Below are 19,444 nucleotides of genomic sequence, written 5' to 3'. Positions count from 1 at the left end.
AAACAGGAAATAAAAAAATGAGGAGTCAAGGTCAACTAGAATGCAATTGAAAACAAGGGGACCTTCAGGAATGACTTACTTAATTTGAAGCAGGGTTACTTACTTACCTTTCATTTACAGATTTTTTGATTGCTGTATTTCTTGCAGAATATATTGTCAGACTTTGATCTTGTGATAAACTATTCAAATGATCTCAGACATTAGAAATATGTACAATGTTTATTTCAGAAATCAGTTTTATTAAAACAATGAGTTAAAACCGTGTTCCTCCATTTGAACTACAGATGGCAGTCTATGAACCTGTGATAAATGGGGCTTTGCTTTCCTTTGTACCCTCCAGGGTTGCTTTGGGTACATGTCAGTTTCCAAACTATTGCCACAAATGTTTAGTTTGTTGCACTGACAGTGAAATAAGTCTACAAAAATTGTAATTGATTCTGTGCTTAAAGTGTTTTACCATTACATGTCATCATAAAGTAATCAGTAAAAGGACAAGGGGCAGATGTGTGGGACTGCATACATTTAAAGTAATTAGTAAATAAAATTAGAAAATTAACAAGATGAAATGAGTCCTTGTAAGGTATCACTGTGTTGGATTACTGAAGTCATACATTTTTAATTTGCCATCCATATAGAAGAAAGTGTATTAATTAGATAACCAATGACTTAACAGTGTGAATGTGAGAATACTTGTTTAGTGTATGATTTGTTGTAAATGTAATGGCATAACTTATTTCGGTGCATTCAAATGTGACGATTACTTGTTCCATACCTTAAAATCATTTTCAGTTCATGGTGTTAATGAATATAAAAATAAAACAAGCAACAACAATATTTAAATTGGCGTGTCATCGCTTTTTATTCTGCATTCATTTTCAGGCAACTTACAGTTATCAAATGAAAGAAAAAAAAAATCGATGTATGGAGTCGTGTAAACACAGAAGAAGAAATCTGCTAGCAAAACTGAAAGGTGATGATTATTTTCTGTGTTTGAGGATGTCAGCAGTGTTTAGCTTGTCAAGACGTGTCCCAGGTTGAAACCAATCCATGACAGTGATAGGCTTAAATCCTGCTGAAGGAGCCAGGTCCCCATGTAGCAGGTGTCCCCGTCACTCAACAGACACACAAGAGTAAATATTTAGAAATGTGCTGATGCTTTTGGCCTACATGCCCAGGAGAGAAGGAATGGTGCCTTGTGTGCTGGGACACAGGCTTACACACTTGTTAGTGAAAGGTTACTGTGGTTTGAAGGCAGCAGATCGGTATTAGCAGTTATCTTGTCAACATGCTGTATTGTGCAGGAATGTTCTTCTACTTTAAATGTTTAAAGATTAACGTTTAAGGAATGCAAACTAAGCTAATGAAATGTAATGAATAAAAGTGCAAATCAAGTATAAACAAACTTTAAAAGTTAAACAGAATGTACATTACAGTTTTGCATGTATTTAAAATACAATCAATTCCTCTGCTCTTTTTCTCACAAACAGTAAGATTCATATTTCCCAACATTCAACATTCTTTAAACCTCTTTCAACCTCATCCCAACCGTAACCCTCTCCCCTTGTTTTGACATGACACACATTTGCTTTTAAACCTCATCCAAACAGGCACTTTGTACAATAAGTACAGGCACAAAATATCTTTACTTGTTCCTCATATTACCAATATAAAAAAGAACAACCATGTGTGGTCCAAATAAAGCAAACACAACTTAGGCATACAAACCCAAACCTCCAATATGAATATTACAATCAATAGGCCATTTCATTTGCATATAAACCTCTCACATTTGTTAACCAAACTGCGTGTCATCAATTTTGAAATGCTAGTAAAAACGTTTTAATCTTTTTCTACTGAAACAGTGTTTGATTGAACATTAATGCCCCATCGAACCACTTATTATCTCTTCAGACACAGGCTCTCCTTTCCGCTCATGCTCTGTCAATCTGTCTGTAAAGCTCACATTCATTTGAGCAAATGCAGTAAATAAAGCGACATATTTACACTGTGTTAAATTGGATTATTGCAGTGCAATTATTATGTGTCTTTTGGCATTGATTGAAATAGAAAAAGTGTGGTGACAGTGGACAGTGTATGATATTAATAATAGCATGTATCCAACTGTTATTTTGCAGTGTGATCTAAATAATTGTTAACTATATAGCAATAGTTGATCCTTTACTGTAATAATGAATAAGAATGTGTTCAATGTGTTCATGAGCTAAGTATATACAAATCGTATGTCCTACATTTCATGTCCTTTCTATGCCTTAACATTTTAAGTATCCTCCTACTGACAAGCATAGAAACACCAAATAAAAGGAAAATTAATTTACTCTGAAAGTGAGGAAAGTTTAACATTCATTGAACTAAAATTAAAATATCTTTGGTTATTTTGAGTCTTTGCACTTTTTGGTAATCAAGCAGACAAGCCTTGGTAACTGCGTCTTGTAAAAAGCTTGTTCTTGTCAGTCTCTATTATAAATGTAAGTGATATATAATATACTAATACTACCTCATTAAAACATATGCCATTGTCCATGGTTGGTATCGAAAGTTACAGAAAGGTAACTTGTCTAATATTAGGCTTGTAAAATGCCACCAGAAATGCTTTCACTGGTTGATCCAATGCCACAAAAGTCTATAAGGCTGAAATAATGATTTAACAATCAGCCTGTAGCATCCTCACAGGTCAGTGGAGACAGTGTTTCTCTTCATCCTCAGGCTCCCGCCCCAGCCTCTGGGACAGGTGTTGTACGAGTGGAAGCCGGGTGATCGGAGGCCCGAGTCTTCAGACTCAACAGAGGCATCAGAGTCAGTGAGAGAGCGAGTGTTGTACAGCCTCACCGGAGAGCAGATCCTCTGCGTTGGGGTGGCAGGAGGGCTGGTGAAGGCCGGGGACTGGGCCCCCAATGATCGTGACTGGAAGGGGCTGATGGGCGGTTTGTGACAGTCGTAGCCATGGTGGGAATTTCCCAAAGGTGAGATTGGAAGGCTTTGACCGCTCAGTGCTCCAGGGGAAGGACTGTTTTTACGTTTGGCTGCATTAATGATGTTCTTTGCCAGGAGACGATGATTGGCTTTAGAGTCTAGGTTATTGACGATTGGGGACATGCAGCGACTGTCTTTGGATGTAGAAACAGAGGATGTGTACTGAGGCTTAGTGGCAGAGAAGGATAAACTTGTTTGCGAGAGTGCAGGAGACTGGGAACGAGAGCCCCAAGGAGGAGAGACAGGCGATGTGGCAAAAGATGTTTGGGGAGGTCTGGATGTGGTAGTATTGCCTACCATTGGGGACTGGCATCTGGATCCCCAAGGAGAACTTGTGGTACTAGTTTGGGAAGGTCTGTTACCAGTGGTAGCAGACTGGGTATTTTGGTTCACCATAGGGGACTGACATCTTGATCCCCAAGGAGGAGAGCGTGGGGATGTGGCTGTGGAGAATTGTGAGGGTCTGGATGTGGGAATTGAGGTAACAGTGGAAGACTGGGCATACTGGTTAACCATTGGGGACTGACATCTTGAACCCCAGGGGGGGGAAACAGGAGAAGTAGTTTTAGAAGTTTGGGTTGGTCTGAAACCAGGATTGGTTGAGTTGTGGGAGGACTGGTTGTTCTGGCTCAGCATTGGGGACTGACATCCTGAGCCCCAAGGAGGAGAGCGTGGAGAGGTGACTGTAGATGTTTGGGGGGAGTTAACAGCTGAAAGTTGGGTATTCTGACTGGCTATAGGAGATTGGCATCTTGAACCCCTGGGAGAAAAAAAAGGGGAAGTAACTGAGCGACTGGAGATGGTGGTGGATGGTTGACTGGTTTGGAGGCTAGCAGGACAGGTTGTAGGGGCAGGGCCTTCATGGCTGCTGAACCGTCTGGTAAGGCTTGGCGTGCAGGTTGGCGTTGGAGTCTGAGCTGGAGTTTTAGCTGGGGAGTCATGTGGCGTCTGTGGGACAATTACAAATGTGTTTTTAGAGTCTTGGTACATTAAATGCAGAAATAAACACACAAACTTGCAAAATAGGACATTGCAGTATACTGATGATGATTGTTAAACATTTGTATGAATAAAACTCCTTTTATCTAATTCTAAGGGTTTAATTTGACAATGACACAACATTTGCTTTCCAAAACGCCCAATAGGAAAAAAATACATTTGTTGGAAACTTGACAGTTCATTATCTTATTCCATAGGACAGATTTCTATTATACTAAGAGAGCAAGGTTGTCAACATCTTTGGTACATTGATACTTTTCAATACTATGTGTTTGAACAGGATATAATCTCCCTTTTTTCAATGATCGATAGTATCGAAAGATATCAAAGCTTTCAAATACTACAGATTACAGATACTTTAGTCATATTTGAACCCAAAGCTGGTGCAAGCGAGAAAGAGAGAGCAGCAGTGGTTTATGAAAATTCAAAGGTCGGCAAATACTACCATTGCTCAGGTCCTTTTGGCTTCTCAGATGCATAAGTTATGACATCTCATACAAACAGATAGAGAGAAGATGAGCTCTAAATTGCACAAATATATTGGTAATGTGTTGGTAATGTTTGTTGATGTGGTATTGATACAGGTTTTGGTTTTATTTGTTAGCAACAAATTTAAGTTAACAATTCTGATATCTTGACATCCCTATAAGGGAACCTGTTTTGATAAAACTGTAGTTATGTGTTCAATCTGAGCCCCAGTGGCATTCAGGTCATCTCAATGTGTTTTTTAATAAGCCTGAACACTGACACACATATGCCTGATCTTCAGTGTCTCTCTCAGGTTACTGCCATCTGGCCTCCTGAGCTGGTTAACCTTTACGGGGATATGAGGTTACTTAACTGAAGCAATGATAGCATTCCATTTATTGCACCAACTAAAGTAGAGCAAATTGTCCCCTCATAATAACATGATTACTGTCTTGTATGTTAAAAAATAAACTACTCGGAGAAGTACAGGTCATTAAGATTGATGTAACTGATAACAATTCAAAAGTTCATGGCATCTTTGAAAGAAACAAGGCCCAGGTCAAGGGTGCTTCAATGTCTCTGGATGTCCCTCAAGACCTACAGGACCAAGGGTCAGATGTTGAAACAAACACAAATAACTAAACTCCTGACTTAAGTGTTACATATATTGAAATTGGAAGTGATGACTGATTCATTCTAGGCTTTAAATGTCACATGCTATTTTCAAATGAAATTTGTCTTCTGTTGCAATTACATATGTACTATATGTAACATTATTTAGGCCTACTGTTCACGTGTTTGCAGTGATTGCAGGAAAAGTAGGGAAGGGAATAACAAATATTTAAAAGTGAAATGAATGGTTGGAAGAAGCTAGAGAATTCAGGAAAACTCAGGAAAAGAGAAAAAAAAGAAGGCCTCAGCAGAGAGTTAACATAAAGCTTTAATCAGAGAAAGAGAGGTTCACTTTAACACAAGAAGTCAGTCATAACAGACAGAAAACTAACAGAAAAGAACAGAAATGAAACAGACAGTCTAAAATAGAAGTGCAGTCTGAAACAACAGTGACTGAAGTCCTTTGAAAACACACTTCTAGAAATACTGCTTTAAGTGAAGAAACCAACATATATGAAGGTCCATGAGGCAAATTAGTATGCAGTCTGCAGATTTCAAACATCCAAGTATCCAAGTACAGACCATATATTTTGGTAGAAAAGGCTGGAAAGCAGAGTAAATTACCCTGAAGAAATAAAGATATAAAGCAGCTCTCCCTCTCTCTAGTCAGTGAGCAGCATTAAATTGCAAATCGTAGATCATAAAGCAGATGCCAGACCATCTGTTAAAGTGCTTTGTGAAGCAGTATCACCCTGGTGCCCACAGAAATGGGACACAAAGTGGAAAAGTGTGAGGTTGTTACTCATCATATTATTTGAAGCCGTGATAATTGAAGGTTTTTCGCGCTGACGTTCTCTGCAGCTCGCAGTATTTAATTACATCAAGGCACATTCTTGTTTAAAAAAAAAAAAGGCTGTTTTGATGTTTTTTTTTAATTCTATGGAAATAATCTCTTTACCTGTATTATATTCCCTGAACTGTTAAAGATATTGCTTTTTGGGATTATTTTGTAAGATACAGAAAAGGTCTGGCCCAAAACAAAGAGACCAAAACATTTCATAAAAGAGATTCCAATCTATTCTATACCGACAACGCAAAGAGAAATATCTGAAGAAAGCTGTAAATCAAGCACTATTAGAACTAGTGTCACTTTTCCAACCATTTGTATTATCTCTAGAAAAGACCACTCTGATGTAAACAAATCTCCTAAAAATAGTACGGAGAGGGTTTCCACACCTGGGCTGCGATCCCTGCCTTCTTGGCAGAAAATGTTGGCCTGGGTGCCTGGACCCCCGACCGTGGAGATGACATCCGCTCTGGAGAGAAGGCAGACATTGGAGAACTGATCCTCGGCTGCCCAGATGCTGTTTTTGAAGGGTACTCTAATCCTCCTGCGGGGCTGAGAGGCAGCTGTGGAGACAAACACTGGGTTCTGAAATGAGAAGGAGGGTTATGAGGGAGGGAAGTCTGTCTGGAGAACGACTGGGTGGACGTCAGGTTCTTGGACTGTGGTGCTCCTCTGGGCAGGGTGCTAAGAGGGTCTTTAGTTGGGTTAAAGATGAAGAGGGAAGAGTTCAGCTGGTATGGCCGGTGCCTTGACAGGTCCATCTCTATCTTGGAGCAGCCGTTTTCTAAAGGAGGTGGCTCAGGAACAGGCTCCGGTGCAGGGGCTTTCTGTCTTGGTTTCTGCTTGACTGCCTGTTGGGCCTTCAGATTTTGTGAAAGCTGAGCACTCATGTCAGAATTTTTGGCAATGGCCTTTACTCTGCCAGGCATGTTTGATTGGTACACCCAAGATGGTGGCAGAGACATAGTGGGAGAGGGAGACCTAATTTGTCCGGAAATTTGGTTTTCAACGACATATTTCTCCATCCTTGACTGTCGCTTGGCAAACAGCTCCGCCCCCTTCCCTGAAACATTAGTGAGGGTGTGCTCTGGCCTGTGCTCCAACCTCGGCCTGGTTCTGGAACTCTTGAGACACGAAGCCCACTCCGGAGCTCTGGTCTCCTCAGCCCTGTCCTCCTCTTTTGCAAGAAAGTTGGAGGCCTCTGCACCGAGCGCCAACAACTCTTCCTCGGACGCTGGCTCGGGCACAGATCTGAGTCCATGTTTCTTCCTTTCATCTGTCCCCTGCACCAATGAGAGCAGCTCAGGGTTCGGAGCCACGACTGGCTTCTCTTTGAATGTGAACATTGACTTCCTATTTGCCCTTCTAGAAGCTCCCTCCTCGAGTATTCCTGTTTTGATCTGAATCATCTGCTTTCTTTCTCCGGCAGGCTGAGGAACAAAGGTGGAGGGCTTTGGGGCTGTTGGAGGGCCGTAATGGGGCATGGGCGGATAATGGGATACAGAAGAGAACTGGGCTGGTGGAGGAGATGAAGGGGACATGACAGGCGACATCGGTTGGTTTGTAAAGCTGGGTAGAGGAGGTGTGGGATATGATGGAGGTGGAGGAAGTGGGGAGAAAGCAACAGGTTGGGAGGGGAGAGGAGGAGTGGCATATGAAGGAGGAGGGGGAATGTCCACGATGGGGTTGACTGTCCCTGGAGACTGCACTGTCGGCGGCGAGAAAAAGGGCCTGGCAGTACGATTGATGATGGTGCTTGTCTGCTTGGATGTGGGCACAGACGCCCTGTCAGGTCCAGAATTACTGTGGCAACCATTAGGAAGCTTTCCAGGAGGAACTGGCCCTGATTGGCCCCAATTTATCTCTACTGGTTTCATCAGAACTGGATGGGTATTATTACCTCCATGGGGAATCTCTTCCTTGACTTTGTCCACAGGCTCATTGATTTTATCTCTCGCCTCATCCTCTTCCTCTTGCTCTTCCTTGACAGGGAGGAAATGTCTTTCCTGGATAAGACGCTCCTCCATGTCCTCTTCTTTGAGGAAATCTTTACCTGGGTCCTCCATCAGATCACTTACTGAATGTACCGTCCCAGGTGGTGCCAAATTGGTAGCGCTATTTTTAAAGTTTAGGTCTCTATCCTTCTCCTCACTACTCCTTTCTGCCCATGTTAGATGGTTAGTTGAGGAGTCAGTTTTCACATTCTCAGCTCTGTCCTCCTCTGAACCCCCGCCGCAGCTTTCCAGCGTGAAGGCATTCACCCTATGCTTGCGTCGGTTGAAGAGCTGCACGCCTCTGGAGCTGGAGTTTGAAGGGATTGTGAGCTGAGCAGCAATAATATGACTCCTCACACGGGCCTCCTTAAGCTCCTTCTCTGATAAACTGGCGCTACGGGTCAGATCTGGAGTGAAAGAGACAAGGAAAAGAAAAAGGAGAGACTGATCAATATGAGAAACAAGGGATTGTTGCTTTTGTTTGGTCACAACAGCTGTGTTTGATTAGTGATAAAAATGAACCCGTACTACAAGAGGCTTTGCAATGTGCTACAATCCAATGTTCAAATGGAGAAAACTCCCTCAACATCTAATAAAATCTCCCTCTATTCCTTTTATGTACAAGTAGAGAGAACTAACAAGGACACATTTTTTACAAGTCTGACTGGATTTGATATTCTTTTAAAAAAAAAACACATAATTGCTTCTGCATCATGTGGTTTTGATTGTTGGTCGTATAGTTCTTTTTATTCCAACCAATGAAGTGAGAAAACAGCTTTGTGGACACTCGACTCAGCAGACTAGAGCTTTAGAAAGAGATCTAACAGACAAGGGCGGTAGAACATTTCAAATAAACATTTTTAAGGGAGAGACATAAAAATCTAAAGTAAATAAAAATGTCTAGGTCATTGTCTCGTATAGGAAACTACTGTCAGTCAGTTGTATCGCTGGAGTTGCAGTTCTGCTGATTACCTTGAAATTATGAGCTAAGACATGTCTGTGTTTAAATGGACAGTTTGTTTTCTGAGCTTAAGAGCTCAATTCCAGGCAGAGAAGCTATTTCCTCTGCCATCTGCAGCCGTCCCTCCCTAAGCATTCCTGCACCGCTGAGAAAAACTCCCTGCCTCAGCTTCCAACATGCCTTTGGTTTCTCTCTCAAGTTAATTTGTGCAATACTGCAGCTTAGACCTTTAATAGACCATTTTTACAACCCAGGTCTTCCAAAAACGACGTCTTTCCACTGCTGTCTATAAACATACACTACAATCAAGTGTTCCCATATTAAATATAGATGCTACATCACTCTTTAAAGTTAAAGAGAGGAAAATAAAAGTGTTATCTTTTCTTTCTTAACCAAATATAAAGTCATAGATCCTCTGATGGACATTTTCTGAGAGCAACTCTCATGGTAAACACATCTGTTGCACTATTCATCTCATTCATAAAGCTGAGAAGATATTCAACATTCCTTCAGGAGTTTTCTCAGCAGCTGGCACAGCCATGACTGTCGCTTAATAAGATGATGGATCCAGACTGCTACATTATTTGATGTAATCATGTGCCAATCACAATCAATGTGCATAGATCATTCACTTGTTAAGCTATACAGCTCATTCTGCATGCAGCTTTTCCTGGCACCCAGTATAACGCCAACATGATCGAAGGAATAATCTGGAATAATAAGCATCCTCTGCCATTGATTTGACAGACTTTTAAGTCTATACCCTCACATTAATTGAGTTAACTATTTGACGGGGACCCTTGAGTTTTACGTGAACCCTTCCACGGCTCAATATGTTTATCACATCCTGTAAACATATTGATTTAATTCATGAAGATGCCCCATTGAGCATATTTCGATTGAAAACACTTTTGTGACTCTTATACAGGAACTATACCTTTTGATGATGAAGATGATTATATATTTGCAAGGAAATGCATCAATGTTCAGATCAAGTATTAACTCAAACAACCTGACCCAGGATAGAAAGAATGTGACACTTTTGTAAGAGACAGAACAACCACCTTGCATATTTGTGACAACATTATAACTAGGATGAAAGCATTATCACACGAGCAGTCCTCTCAGCACTACTGACATGAGCATAAATCAGCCTCCTTTACAGGCTGCTGCAGAGAAATGAGCCCACCTATCACACAGGTACTTACTGTATATTCAGTGCCTGTTATTCAAGTACTCCATATGGGTCCCAGTGACGTTTTTATTAGCTATTTAATTGTTTAATAATTCAAGCTACCTGGATGTACCAGAGGAGCAGTGAGGCTTGAAATGAAATGTTCTCACTGTTAACATGTCACCTCTAGTGGGAGCCAGACTGGTTATTAAGCGACACGCAGGTGCAAATCTCATCAGTGATTGATACTAAGACTAAAGCATCTTTGTGAGAAAAAAAGTGATAGCCTACTCGTCGTAAAATGTGAACTTTTAAAAACGTTTTCCCCAAGTTTATTATCGAATTTAACATGAATGTGGACAACTTTGGTTATTTTCTAATAAAACGACGCCCATCCTTTAGTCATAAAAAAAAGACGACACAGAAGATGATTAATCACAACTAAAAGGGGAAAAAGGGTCTAAACAAAGAGAAACTGTTCTAAACTTTGTAGGCCTACTTAGGCTATAACAGCAATGTTTAAAAAGTTCAATAAACTTTGGTTTAAACTTTTTTAATTAACGAGGAGCTTCATAATATGTAGTCTTTGGCAATAAGGAAACTGATTAATTCAGTTACAAAAATAACACACGGTTACAAAAACAGTCGTATTTCTTGGCATACCAGGCAGTTTTCCTTTCTCTGAATCAAGACTATAACTAACTAATGATTCACGAGTGAGTTGGAACTTTATCTTAGCTCGCTAAAGCCGCTGTATTTCCTTATTTCTTACCTTATTTAAAGTTCATTTCAGACCTCCGCTGCTTTGTCGGACTTCCACAAGAGTTTTCAATCTAACTGCGTCTGAGAGCTTCACACCCCCTTTCTGTAGTGAGACACGGGATCGTGTTACTTTTCCTCCACAGTCCTGCACAGCGCACACTCTCACGTAGTCTACACACAGACAGGGAGGGAGGAGGTCTGTGGCTGGAGGCTGTGCTGTCTGTCATCCAGCCTCCAGCTCTGTTTCACTTTTCCAAAATCCGCACCACCTCCGTTGCAGACTTTCCACTGATTATAAATAACAGAGCTATTGCCTCTGGTCGGAAAAGCTCAGGGCTTCTACTGCGAAAAGTATTGATGTTTTAGCACTTGAACACACAGCTTTACTTTGTTCTGACAGTTCTGAAGAGGTGTCCGATCAATAGCAAGTATCGAGCTGCTTATCTCTGTCTAATGTCCTCAGATGACAAGGAAGTGTCTGACTCTTGTTGTAGTCTTTGAAGTGGAAAATGGAGACCATAGATACTCCAGTTGATGTGTGTATGGATTAGGCCAGTGAGACACCAGTGATCTGGCGTTTGACCCCTCCAATCCCTCGTGTCTGTCTGGATATTACCATGTAAGTATGTGTGTTTATTGTGAACCCCCCCCCACAAACCAAGTGCCTGCCCTCTCTGAACCCGTTGGGGGCCTGAGCTCCAACCTGCAAGGGCAGGAGAGGAATTTCCTGTCCTCCAGCAGAGACAAAAACTCAGCCTTAAGCAATGATGCAAGGGCCTTACTTTCTCTACCTCAGTGTCACATCATCTATGCATTGGCAAAACAAGCAAAACCGTTAACTCCCCTGCAGCAGGAGGATTCCATTCAGTGGGGGGGGCAACAATGCATTTGTGTATCGGAGGTCAGATTACCCTGTCGGATGTTATCTTTTTCCAAGCAATGGCTGTGGGGTGAGCGGGATGACAGCACCGGCCCCCGTGGGTGATGTGTGAAGCAGTATGGAAAGAGAAGGATTAACAGAGGTCCTGGGATCTAACCCAACTGAATGTGACCTAAACCTTGCGTGGATCCCATGGGAGAAATAAAAGACAAGCTCAGAGGTGAAAAAACTGAGCCCTGCAGCTCATATTGTTACTTTTGTGTTTGAAGAAAAAGGCCTCTGCACAGCCCGCTCTTAGTGCTTTTGTGTTGTTTTTGGTGTTCTTAGCTGCATTTGAGGAAACCAATTAGTGAGTAATGAAAGATGGGAACAGTGTAGAAGGTTCAGAGGCCATAGATCTATATCAGGGAAAATTATCTGATGGCCATGACCTTTCTGCTATGTTGTTTTTCCACTGTCTCCACATCCAGCATTTGACTTCAGCAGTAGTAGTAGCAGTTCTCTTTCAAGTTGAGTTGTTTTCCATATTTTGCTTTTTAAACACATAATGTTTCTTCTTGTTATGAGCCGTGAACTTCCTTTTTTCTGCTTCTGCGAAATTTAAGAATTGTTAAAGTAAAAGAAACGTCTGAAGAAGTTACCAAACTGCTCATGCCAATAGTTGACCCATTATTGTAAATGGCTGTGTTGTATATTGAGACTGCCCTTTAGCAAAGACGCCTGATTGCATTTCCATTACTGTTGGGGCTGCCTGTATTTTTTCTGTGTGGAAACAGATGTTTCATAGAGAACCTCACCGGTTCAAGTTGCACTGACGAGGACTGCCTGTTTTCTCCATCTACTCCTATAAATAAGAGGTTTTTTTAATATGATGATTAATACTGCAGTTCAAGCTATACTTTCCCATTAAGGCAGTATCCAAAACAAACCACTGGAATAAAAAAAAAAAAAAAAAAAACGCTACAAACAAACACTCACTTGTTTTGCGGCTCATCTGTTCTGAGTTGAATCCTGTCTTCTCCCATGATGCATTGAATTCGGTCCCAGGGACGTGCATGTTTTGTGCTGCCTGGAGAGGTTTTCTCAATCCTCCTGGACTCCAGCTTACCCCTCTCCTAACTGGCACATGTCCCTTCTCCATCTCCACCACTACTCCCGGTTAAATGCCTCAGCTGCAGCAGAAACAAAAGCCCTCAGCAGGGGGATGTGTGAGGGTTTAGTTCCAGTCGGCTCAATCTCCTCACTCGATAAGATGAAATTGTGGTCCAGAAGGAAAATGGAAGTTTCCGTCCTTATTGGCAGGCAGTGAATTAGTTCAGATATACAAGAAAGCACACAAAAGGGGACAAGAAAAGGAGTTGTTCAGCTTTCCAGGCTTCTGCTTCCGGCTGTGGATCCCATTTCGACAATAATCCTTCCAAATGTTGTCCTGTCGTCAGAAGAAGAGGAAGAAGTGCGCTCTAACTTTAGTCTTCATGAAGTATTATTCTCGGTCTAATAGGACCTCCCAGGAGGGTCAACTCTGATGTGCCTTGGACGAGTTCCCATGGACAACTTCCACAAAAATTTCATAAGTTTGTTGTGCTCTGTTAAAAATCTGGCAAAGTGAGCTGAGAAACACTCAAGTCTTTTCTTTTTGCATCGCTCTAATTTCTCTTTTTTTTTTTCCCCAGATGTTGCTCTTCCACCTCTGCTATTTCTTGTCACAAAAACATGCTTTTCGTCTGCATCCCAATCTCCAGCCTGCAGATTATTTTTCTTTCGGAGAAAGGGATCTGCCCTTTATCTTGGAGGTCATAACTCTGCAGTGACGTGAAAGGGAACTGTGTATATATATAGCTTCCTGCTGTTAGGTGCATGCGAAGAATAACATTTCAGTTTGCAAAGGTCATTCCACAGGCTGTTTTGTATTCAGAGCTCTGATGTATTCAATTAAAGTCTCTTTATTCTGGTTTCCTGGTTTATTTCGTATACATTAAAGCCAGATACAGTGTCTGTAGGCAGGATAATCAATTTCTTTCTTTGTTTATTCACAGAACCACAATTTAGAGGGAAAGTAGTTCTGATTAATACTGAAGTATATGGAACTACTCAAACCAAGAATACTTGAAATCTGTGGTCAACAGTTCCACCTTTCAGATGTTCATGTTTTAGAAATGTTGATGTCCGTGAACTTCAGATCACAGGGCTTAAGTTATGCAATCGTCACGCCCATTTCAACGCAGAACCACCTGCAAAAAAAGAGAAAGGTAGTGATTAAAATGTTGTTATGCAGCAACTTAAGAGAAACTTTCTTTCGGTTTGTTTTTAAATATTACATTTGCAAACCAGACCCACATGTCACACATCTTTGGCAAACAACCAGTACAAGTGTCCTACTCAATGTTCCATCATTGCCCTTTGTGTTATGTCACCAGGTTAAAGACGCTGGTTTGTACAGGATTTCAATTATTATCAGTAATGGTTTCATGAAAGCCGTCCAAAGACATGACCTTTGGACAAACACAAAGAGCCTGCAGTTTATTCAAAAATGGCTTCTTTTTTTTTTTGTTGAGAAAGTGACTTTAAGAACATTCATTTACTCAGCTTGGCTCGTCTGATGCCTAATGGACATTGGTTTGCTTCCAAAAAGCATTAAACTCAAACCTGTGTCCATTTAAAAGACAAAGACAGTCCAATCTCTGTCCTAAAGATGAAAGTCAGCCTTCTCTTTGTAACTGTCATCAGGCTAAAAGGATAAAAAGGAATATGAATACATCTTCATTCATTTAAGTCTAGATTTGAATAACTCACTTTTTTTACTCTGAAGACAAGACTAATATCAAATGTTTCTAAGGCTTTAATTTAAAACACTGAGAAATGGATTAGGATTAAAGATCCGCATGCAGTATAAAGTATAAAGTCATGTCCTACACTGACATCTATGGCATCCCACCCTCTTATCTGATGAGGAGTTTCATTAGTTAAACAGTGTCATGTTCCCCCTTCACAGCTAATAAGACCAATCGGCAAAGTTTGTAACTGTACGCCAGTGTTTGCACGTCCTTGTCCTTGATCGTACTTGTCTCTCCTTGAAGCTCGTCTGTGATTTAATTTGTTTTTTGTTTTTTTTTGCATTGAGTCACCGCTCAGGAGTTGAAATACACACACACAATCTTTATTTTCGAAATGCATCTTCCAGGCATTGCAACCTTGCTCACATCCCTTCCCCCTGGAAGAATGTGTTTTGTGCAGACGCTCTCAGACATGACAGCTGAGTCATGACAATCTGAGGGTGGGTTCGCTCGTTCATCGGCCCCTGAGCACAATCATCCCAAACAAAACATGGCCCCACCTCCCTGCAGAAAAGCAACACAAATCCTCCACCATTTAGCTTACGGGGGCAATTGTGTCAAGCGAGGATGGAGATGAAGGCTCTTATTGTTTAGACTTTCTGACAACAGCTCTTTGATTCACCCAGATGTGTTCGGATAAATTTGGAGTCTGACATTGTCTTTTTAGATTAGCGCCTCATCGCTGCATTTGAATTCTGCGCTGTTGTTGTTGTTCCAAGATCATGTTGATTTTAATCACTGAAAACAGAACATGTGCTGAGTCCTTTCACTGACTGATTAAAATATGGTTTTATTACTTCCTTTGATTTGGTCTGCAAATATTTGTTAACTTCTGGGCAAAGAACAGATGTAGGATACTTAAAAGTGACCCAAGAAAGGATGCAAACTGAACTCTGGCTCAAAAAACTGCCACATATGGACTCTTGAAATCCTCATCTGCCACAATCTGTTTCATTTTCATTCCATTGGTCCCAGCTTGTTAAAATCCAGCTTGGGTGTTGTATTTCTTCCAAACTCACTTGGATATCTCCCCCGCTCTAGCGTGTCCTCTCTATTTTTCCATTCCTAAGATCTGATGTCATCCTTCCTCCTACCTCTACCCTCCAATTACCTTGAAGTTCAAACGGTATTTTATGGTGCCCACCTGTCCAGCTCAGCCCCCACCCCTGCACAGTTTCCCTGTGCCACCCAGTGACCTCCATGATTACAGCCAAGGATATCATTTACAGTCTGGCCCGTAGGCCACTTTACTGTGTAATCACAGCGTTCCTGTACATCGTCAACATATGATGGATTCAGATGCAGACAGCAAATCTATCCCACCGCTCTCTCTCTCTCTCTCTCTCTCTCTCTCTCTGCAGCAAAGTGATGATGCAGAAAAGAAACAGCTCTGGCAGCCATGCAAACTGTAATCCTTCACTTGTTCCTCATGGCCATTTTCTTGTACATTTGTTAGACATATGCATCAATAGCTGACTTGTAGAAAGCTTGTCAGCCACCTAATAACTCATACTCTTGAATTGCATTTTCACCTCAGGTATGGCATCTGTACATCATCAGCCGCTCTGGACGTACGTGTGTTGAGGTAGAGTGAGATGTTAATGGTCAGGTGAGCTTGCATTCCACCCACTGTAAGACTTGGAAGTGTATCAGTTACCAGGCTTATAATAAAGCATGGGGTCTGGCATTGAATGGAAGCGCTTTTATGACTGAATACCTTAAGGGCCAAGCTGCAATGTGTCTGCTGTCTCCTGCCTTTTGCACGGATCTTTTACAGTGTCCCAGGCAAAAGTCATTCATCTGTAAATGCTAAAGGCTTTAGCAGGGCTGTTTGCGCGCTCTCCCTCTCTTTGCTAAGACAAAGAGCCATTCAAGGGCCCTCGCAGCACTATGAAACATTTTCGGTAGTGCTCCAAAATTGGCATTCTTGCTTCATAATTCCTCTGGAGGCTGTGATAGTCAACATGCCTCAGCTTGTGTCGGCTGATGAGTGACATCTAAAATGTTGCAAGGCACAGACTTCAATGAAAGTCACGTATGTCTTCATGCATCTCTCTCTCTCTCTCTCTCTCTTTCTCTTTCTCTTTTCCCTTTCTAGGATCGTGCATGTGCACTCATAAATCATGCAGAGGAAGAGGAGAAGCTTGTAATGAAGTGTCTGCTTCGTGTGCACCTCATCCTACTCTCACAGGTGGAGAACATCAAGAGGCAAAGATAAATACTTGAAGTAGGTGTCTATGATCTGGTGCCAAGCGGGAGGAGCCTTCTAAAACAATCAGAGTCATAATCTGAAAACTGTTAGAAGTCAAACAGAGAATACTGCAGGAAATGTTTGTGATGATGGTGTCTTTCAATGTTATTATTCATACAAACTAAGACATTTAGAAAAAGGAGAGGTATCATAAGTGAACATTTAGGATGTATGGAACCATATGGCAGAACAAAACCTATAGTTGCCCCCTGTAAAGCAGTTAATGTGCCTCACCTGTTGTGTTAACAGGAAGCAATTACTTATACGTAAGTCAATACAGCTCCAGCCAGGTCTTTTAATTGGATACACCCGCTAGTGTTTCACAGTGCAGTTCAAGTCTATAACCTGGCTACACAGCAGGCTCCACACAGTCAGGACAATAGGCTCAGATATCAGTGACCACAAAGCTAATATAGCCAGCCAAACCTCCTCTACACCCTGCACGCCTGCACCGAGGGAAAAACAGCGGCCACAGATGTTTGTCATCTACTCAAACAAAGACTTTCAAAGTTTCCCTCCTCTTCTCTCACCCTGCATCCCCCTGGCTTTCTCTCTCTTTCTCTCCAAACAAAGATAGAGTCTCACCCTGTAGAGATAAACATAATGGGTTGCAGATGACAAAGTCTGCAAAGCTCACCGTAGCACAGTGACTGTTTAAAACTTTAGCATTCAGTGTGTCATTCCCCTGTGGTGTGTGTGTGTGTGTGTCATGCTGCTCACCTGTGCTCCGGTGGGTCTGTCTGTGTGAGACGGTGAATGTGTGTTCTGCCCCTTTTCAGTTTTACTCACCTCCCCCTTTTACCTCTCCCCCCTCTCTCTCTCTCTCTCTCTCTCTCTCTCTCTCTCTCTCTCTGAATTGAAGCAGACGAAAGGATAGGGGTGGGGTGAGGAAGGGGGGGTCAGCTGGAACACAGTGGGCTCTTTGTCTGGGATCTTTTCATATGGTTTCCTTCAAGCTTGCATACTGAACACATTATGCTATAATATATTTTCATATTCAACACAGTGATGTGGAGGGACCAGTGGGGCCCCTCTCTGTTTTCTCCCCCCGTCTCTTTTCCTTTTTTTGACCCATTTTCCTGCCATGCACACCGGACAGAGAAGTCCAAATAAAGAAGTGAAAGTATGCAGGAAAAATGTGGACTAAGTTCCGGCTAAATACACAGAATTTGTTGATGCAGACTCTTGCTGTTTTGAATAATAAAACTTAAACTCAATATATTGTTTCCTCTCGAGACACAAGACAAGAAACCTCCAACAGAAAGAAAAAGTGTCGTATCATGTGGATGGATTTAAAGTTAATATTTGTTGTACAGTATGCCATGTTTGGCTTCTCTTCAGGCACCAGAAGATATGATCACCAATATCTCTTTGTATCTTTAAACATGGATTTACTAAAATGACCATGCGATGCCATAAAACACAAGTAACATCTGGCTCACAGTACTGTTCTGATATATAGTTCTGCAGCGAAACATTGGGATATATTTCACCCATCTATTGACTGGTTCCTGCCGGTCCTCAGTGTGCTGAGGCCATGGTTTGGGTACTGGGTTTTGTTGGATTTGCAGTGGAGACAGCATGGCTGAGTTATAGGGTTGAAAAATGTATCTTGAAGTGCTGCCAGGCTTTAAGAGTAACATCTTAATCTCCCTTCAGCCATAGGATAAGCTAACTTTACTTAATGGTGCAGTTATTACGCTTGTGGTTCACCACTCTATCAACTTGCGGGTCACACAAAGTTTACCAAAAGGCAACCCTTACATTTTCAAATCAGCGGGGACCATGAGAAGCATCTTCTAGTAGTCTGGTGTTGTTTGTGTTGGTGATTTTGGTGAACTTGTCTTTTCCCCAGCTCTCCTCACCTGATGGATGGTCCTGCCAAACTTCTCAGACTATCCATCACCTCGAGGCTACGCTAAGTAACGTCTCGGCACTACCTCCTCTCCTCCTTCAACACCTCCCGCTCCCACTCTCTCTCTCTCTCAGAATACCTATATTATTTTCTCCTCTTTCCTCACATATCACTCTGCCCAGATTGATTTCCCTTCTCCTTATCTATCTATTTGCTTTCCTTATGGTCCCACTTCAGGCTCCTTATTCCTATATTCCATTTAAATCTACCTCTCTTCACCACCACTCCTGTGTTCTTTCTCCTTCAACCCAGCCTCTCCTGGCGTGTTTATATGTGTAGGACCCAGTGCAGCTGTGCGAGCAGCCATTAACCGCCATGTCTGTCTTTCTTTCTGTGACTCCAGCGGCCGGCCTGACTGTGCTCCTCTGGCATGACTCTCTGAAGGGCAGCTGTGTGTGTGGGAGCTGAGGGAAAATGTTAGCGCACATTCCTTCAGAAGAGGGGCTTTTTGCTGCAAACAGAGCATGGTGGAATTTCCAAAGTGGATCTGATCGGATCTATCTACAGAGGTTATTAAAGAGCGTCGGCTGCAGCTGAAGCTTGAATTGATTAGAATCATACACAGGCCGTCTCTGCTTTCTCGCTCACCATACCAACTGTCAGCTCATCCCTCTAAATGTAATGGGATACAGGCGGCTGTGGGGCTGTTCAAAGGCACAGCTTTAGTGTAAACACAGAGAGGCAAAGGGGGAATATCCACCATGCTCTTGGATGTTTTGATGGGTAGATGTTTCTCAATGATTATGAGGCGTGAGC

At 41.9% G+C, this 19,444-nt stretch overlaps 2 protein-coding genes across 2 annotated transcripts in view; both read right to left on the bottom strand.

Annotated features, from left to right (window-relative positions):
* The window catches only part of anxa6 (annexin A6), a 165,893-nt gene that overhangs the window by 76,016 nt on the left and 70,433 nt on the right, over window positions 1-19,444 (bottom strand). The window lies entirely within an intron of this gene.
* On the bottom strand, window positions 835-17,579 carry LOC132982303 (synaptopodin 2-like protein). Its single transcript, XM_061048718.1, has 4 exons — window positions 17,494-17,579; window positions 12,667-13,919; window positions 6,307-8,318; window positions 835-3,939 (listed from the first exon to the last, which is right to left on the bottom strand). Exons 2-4 carry the CDS (start codon window positions 12,827-12,829, stop codon window positions 2,686-2,688), a joined length of 3,429 nt encoding a protein of 1,142 aa, XP_060904701.1. The 5' UTR covers window positions 12,830-13,919; window positions 17,494-17,579; the 3' UTR covers window positions 835-2,685.

This window comes from Labrus mixtus, chromosome 10 (genome assembly GCF_963584025.1).
Source record: "Labrus mixtus chromosome 10, fLabMix1.1, whole genome shotgun sequence".
Taxonomy (NCBI): domain Eukaryota; kingdom Metazoa; phylum Chordata; class Actinopteri; order Labriformes; family Labridae; genus Labrus; species Labrus mixtus.
This window is presented reverse-complemented; position numbering and strand designations above follow the sequence as displayed.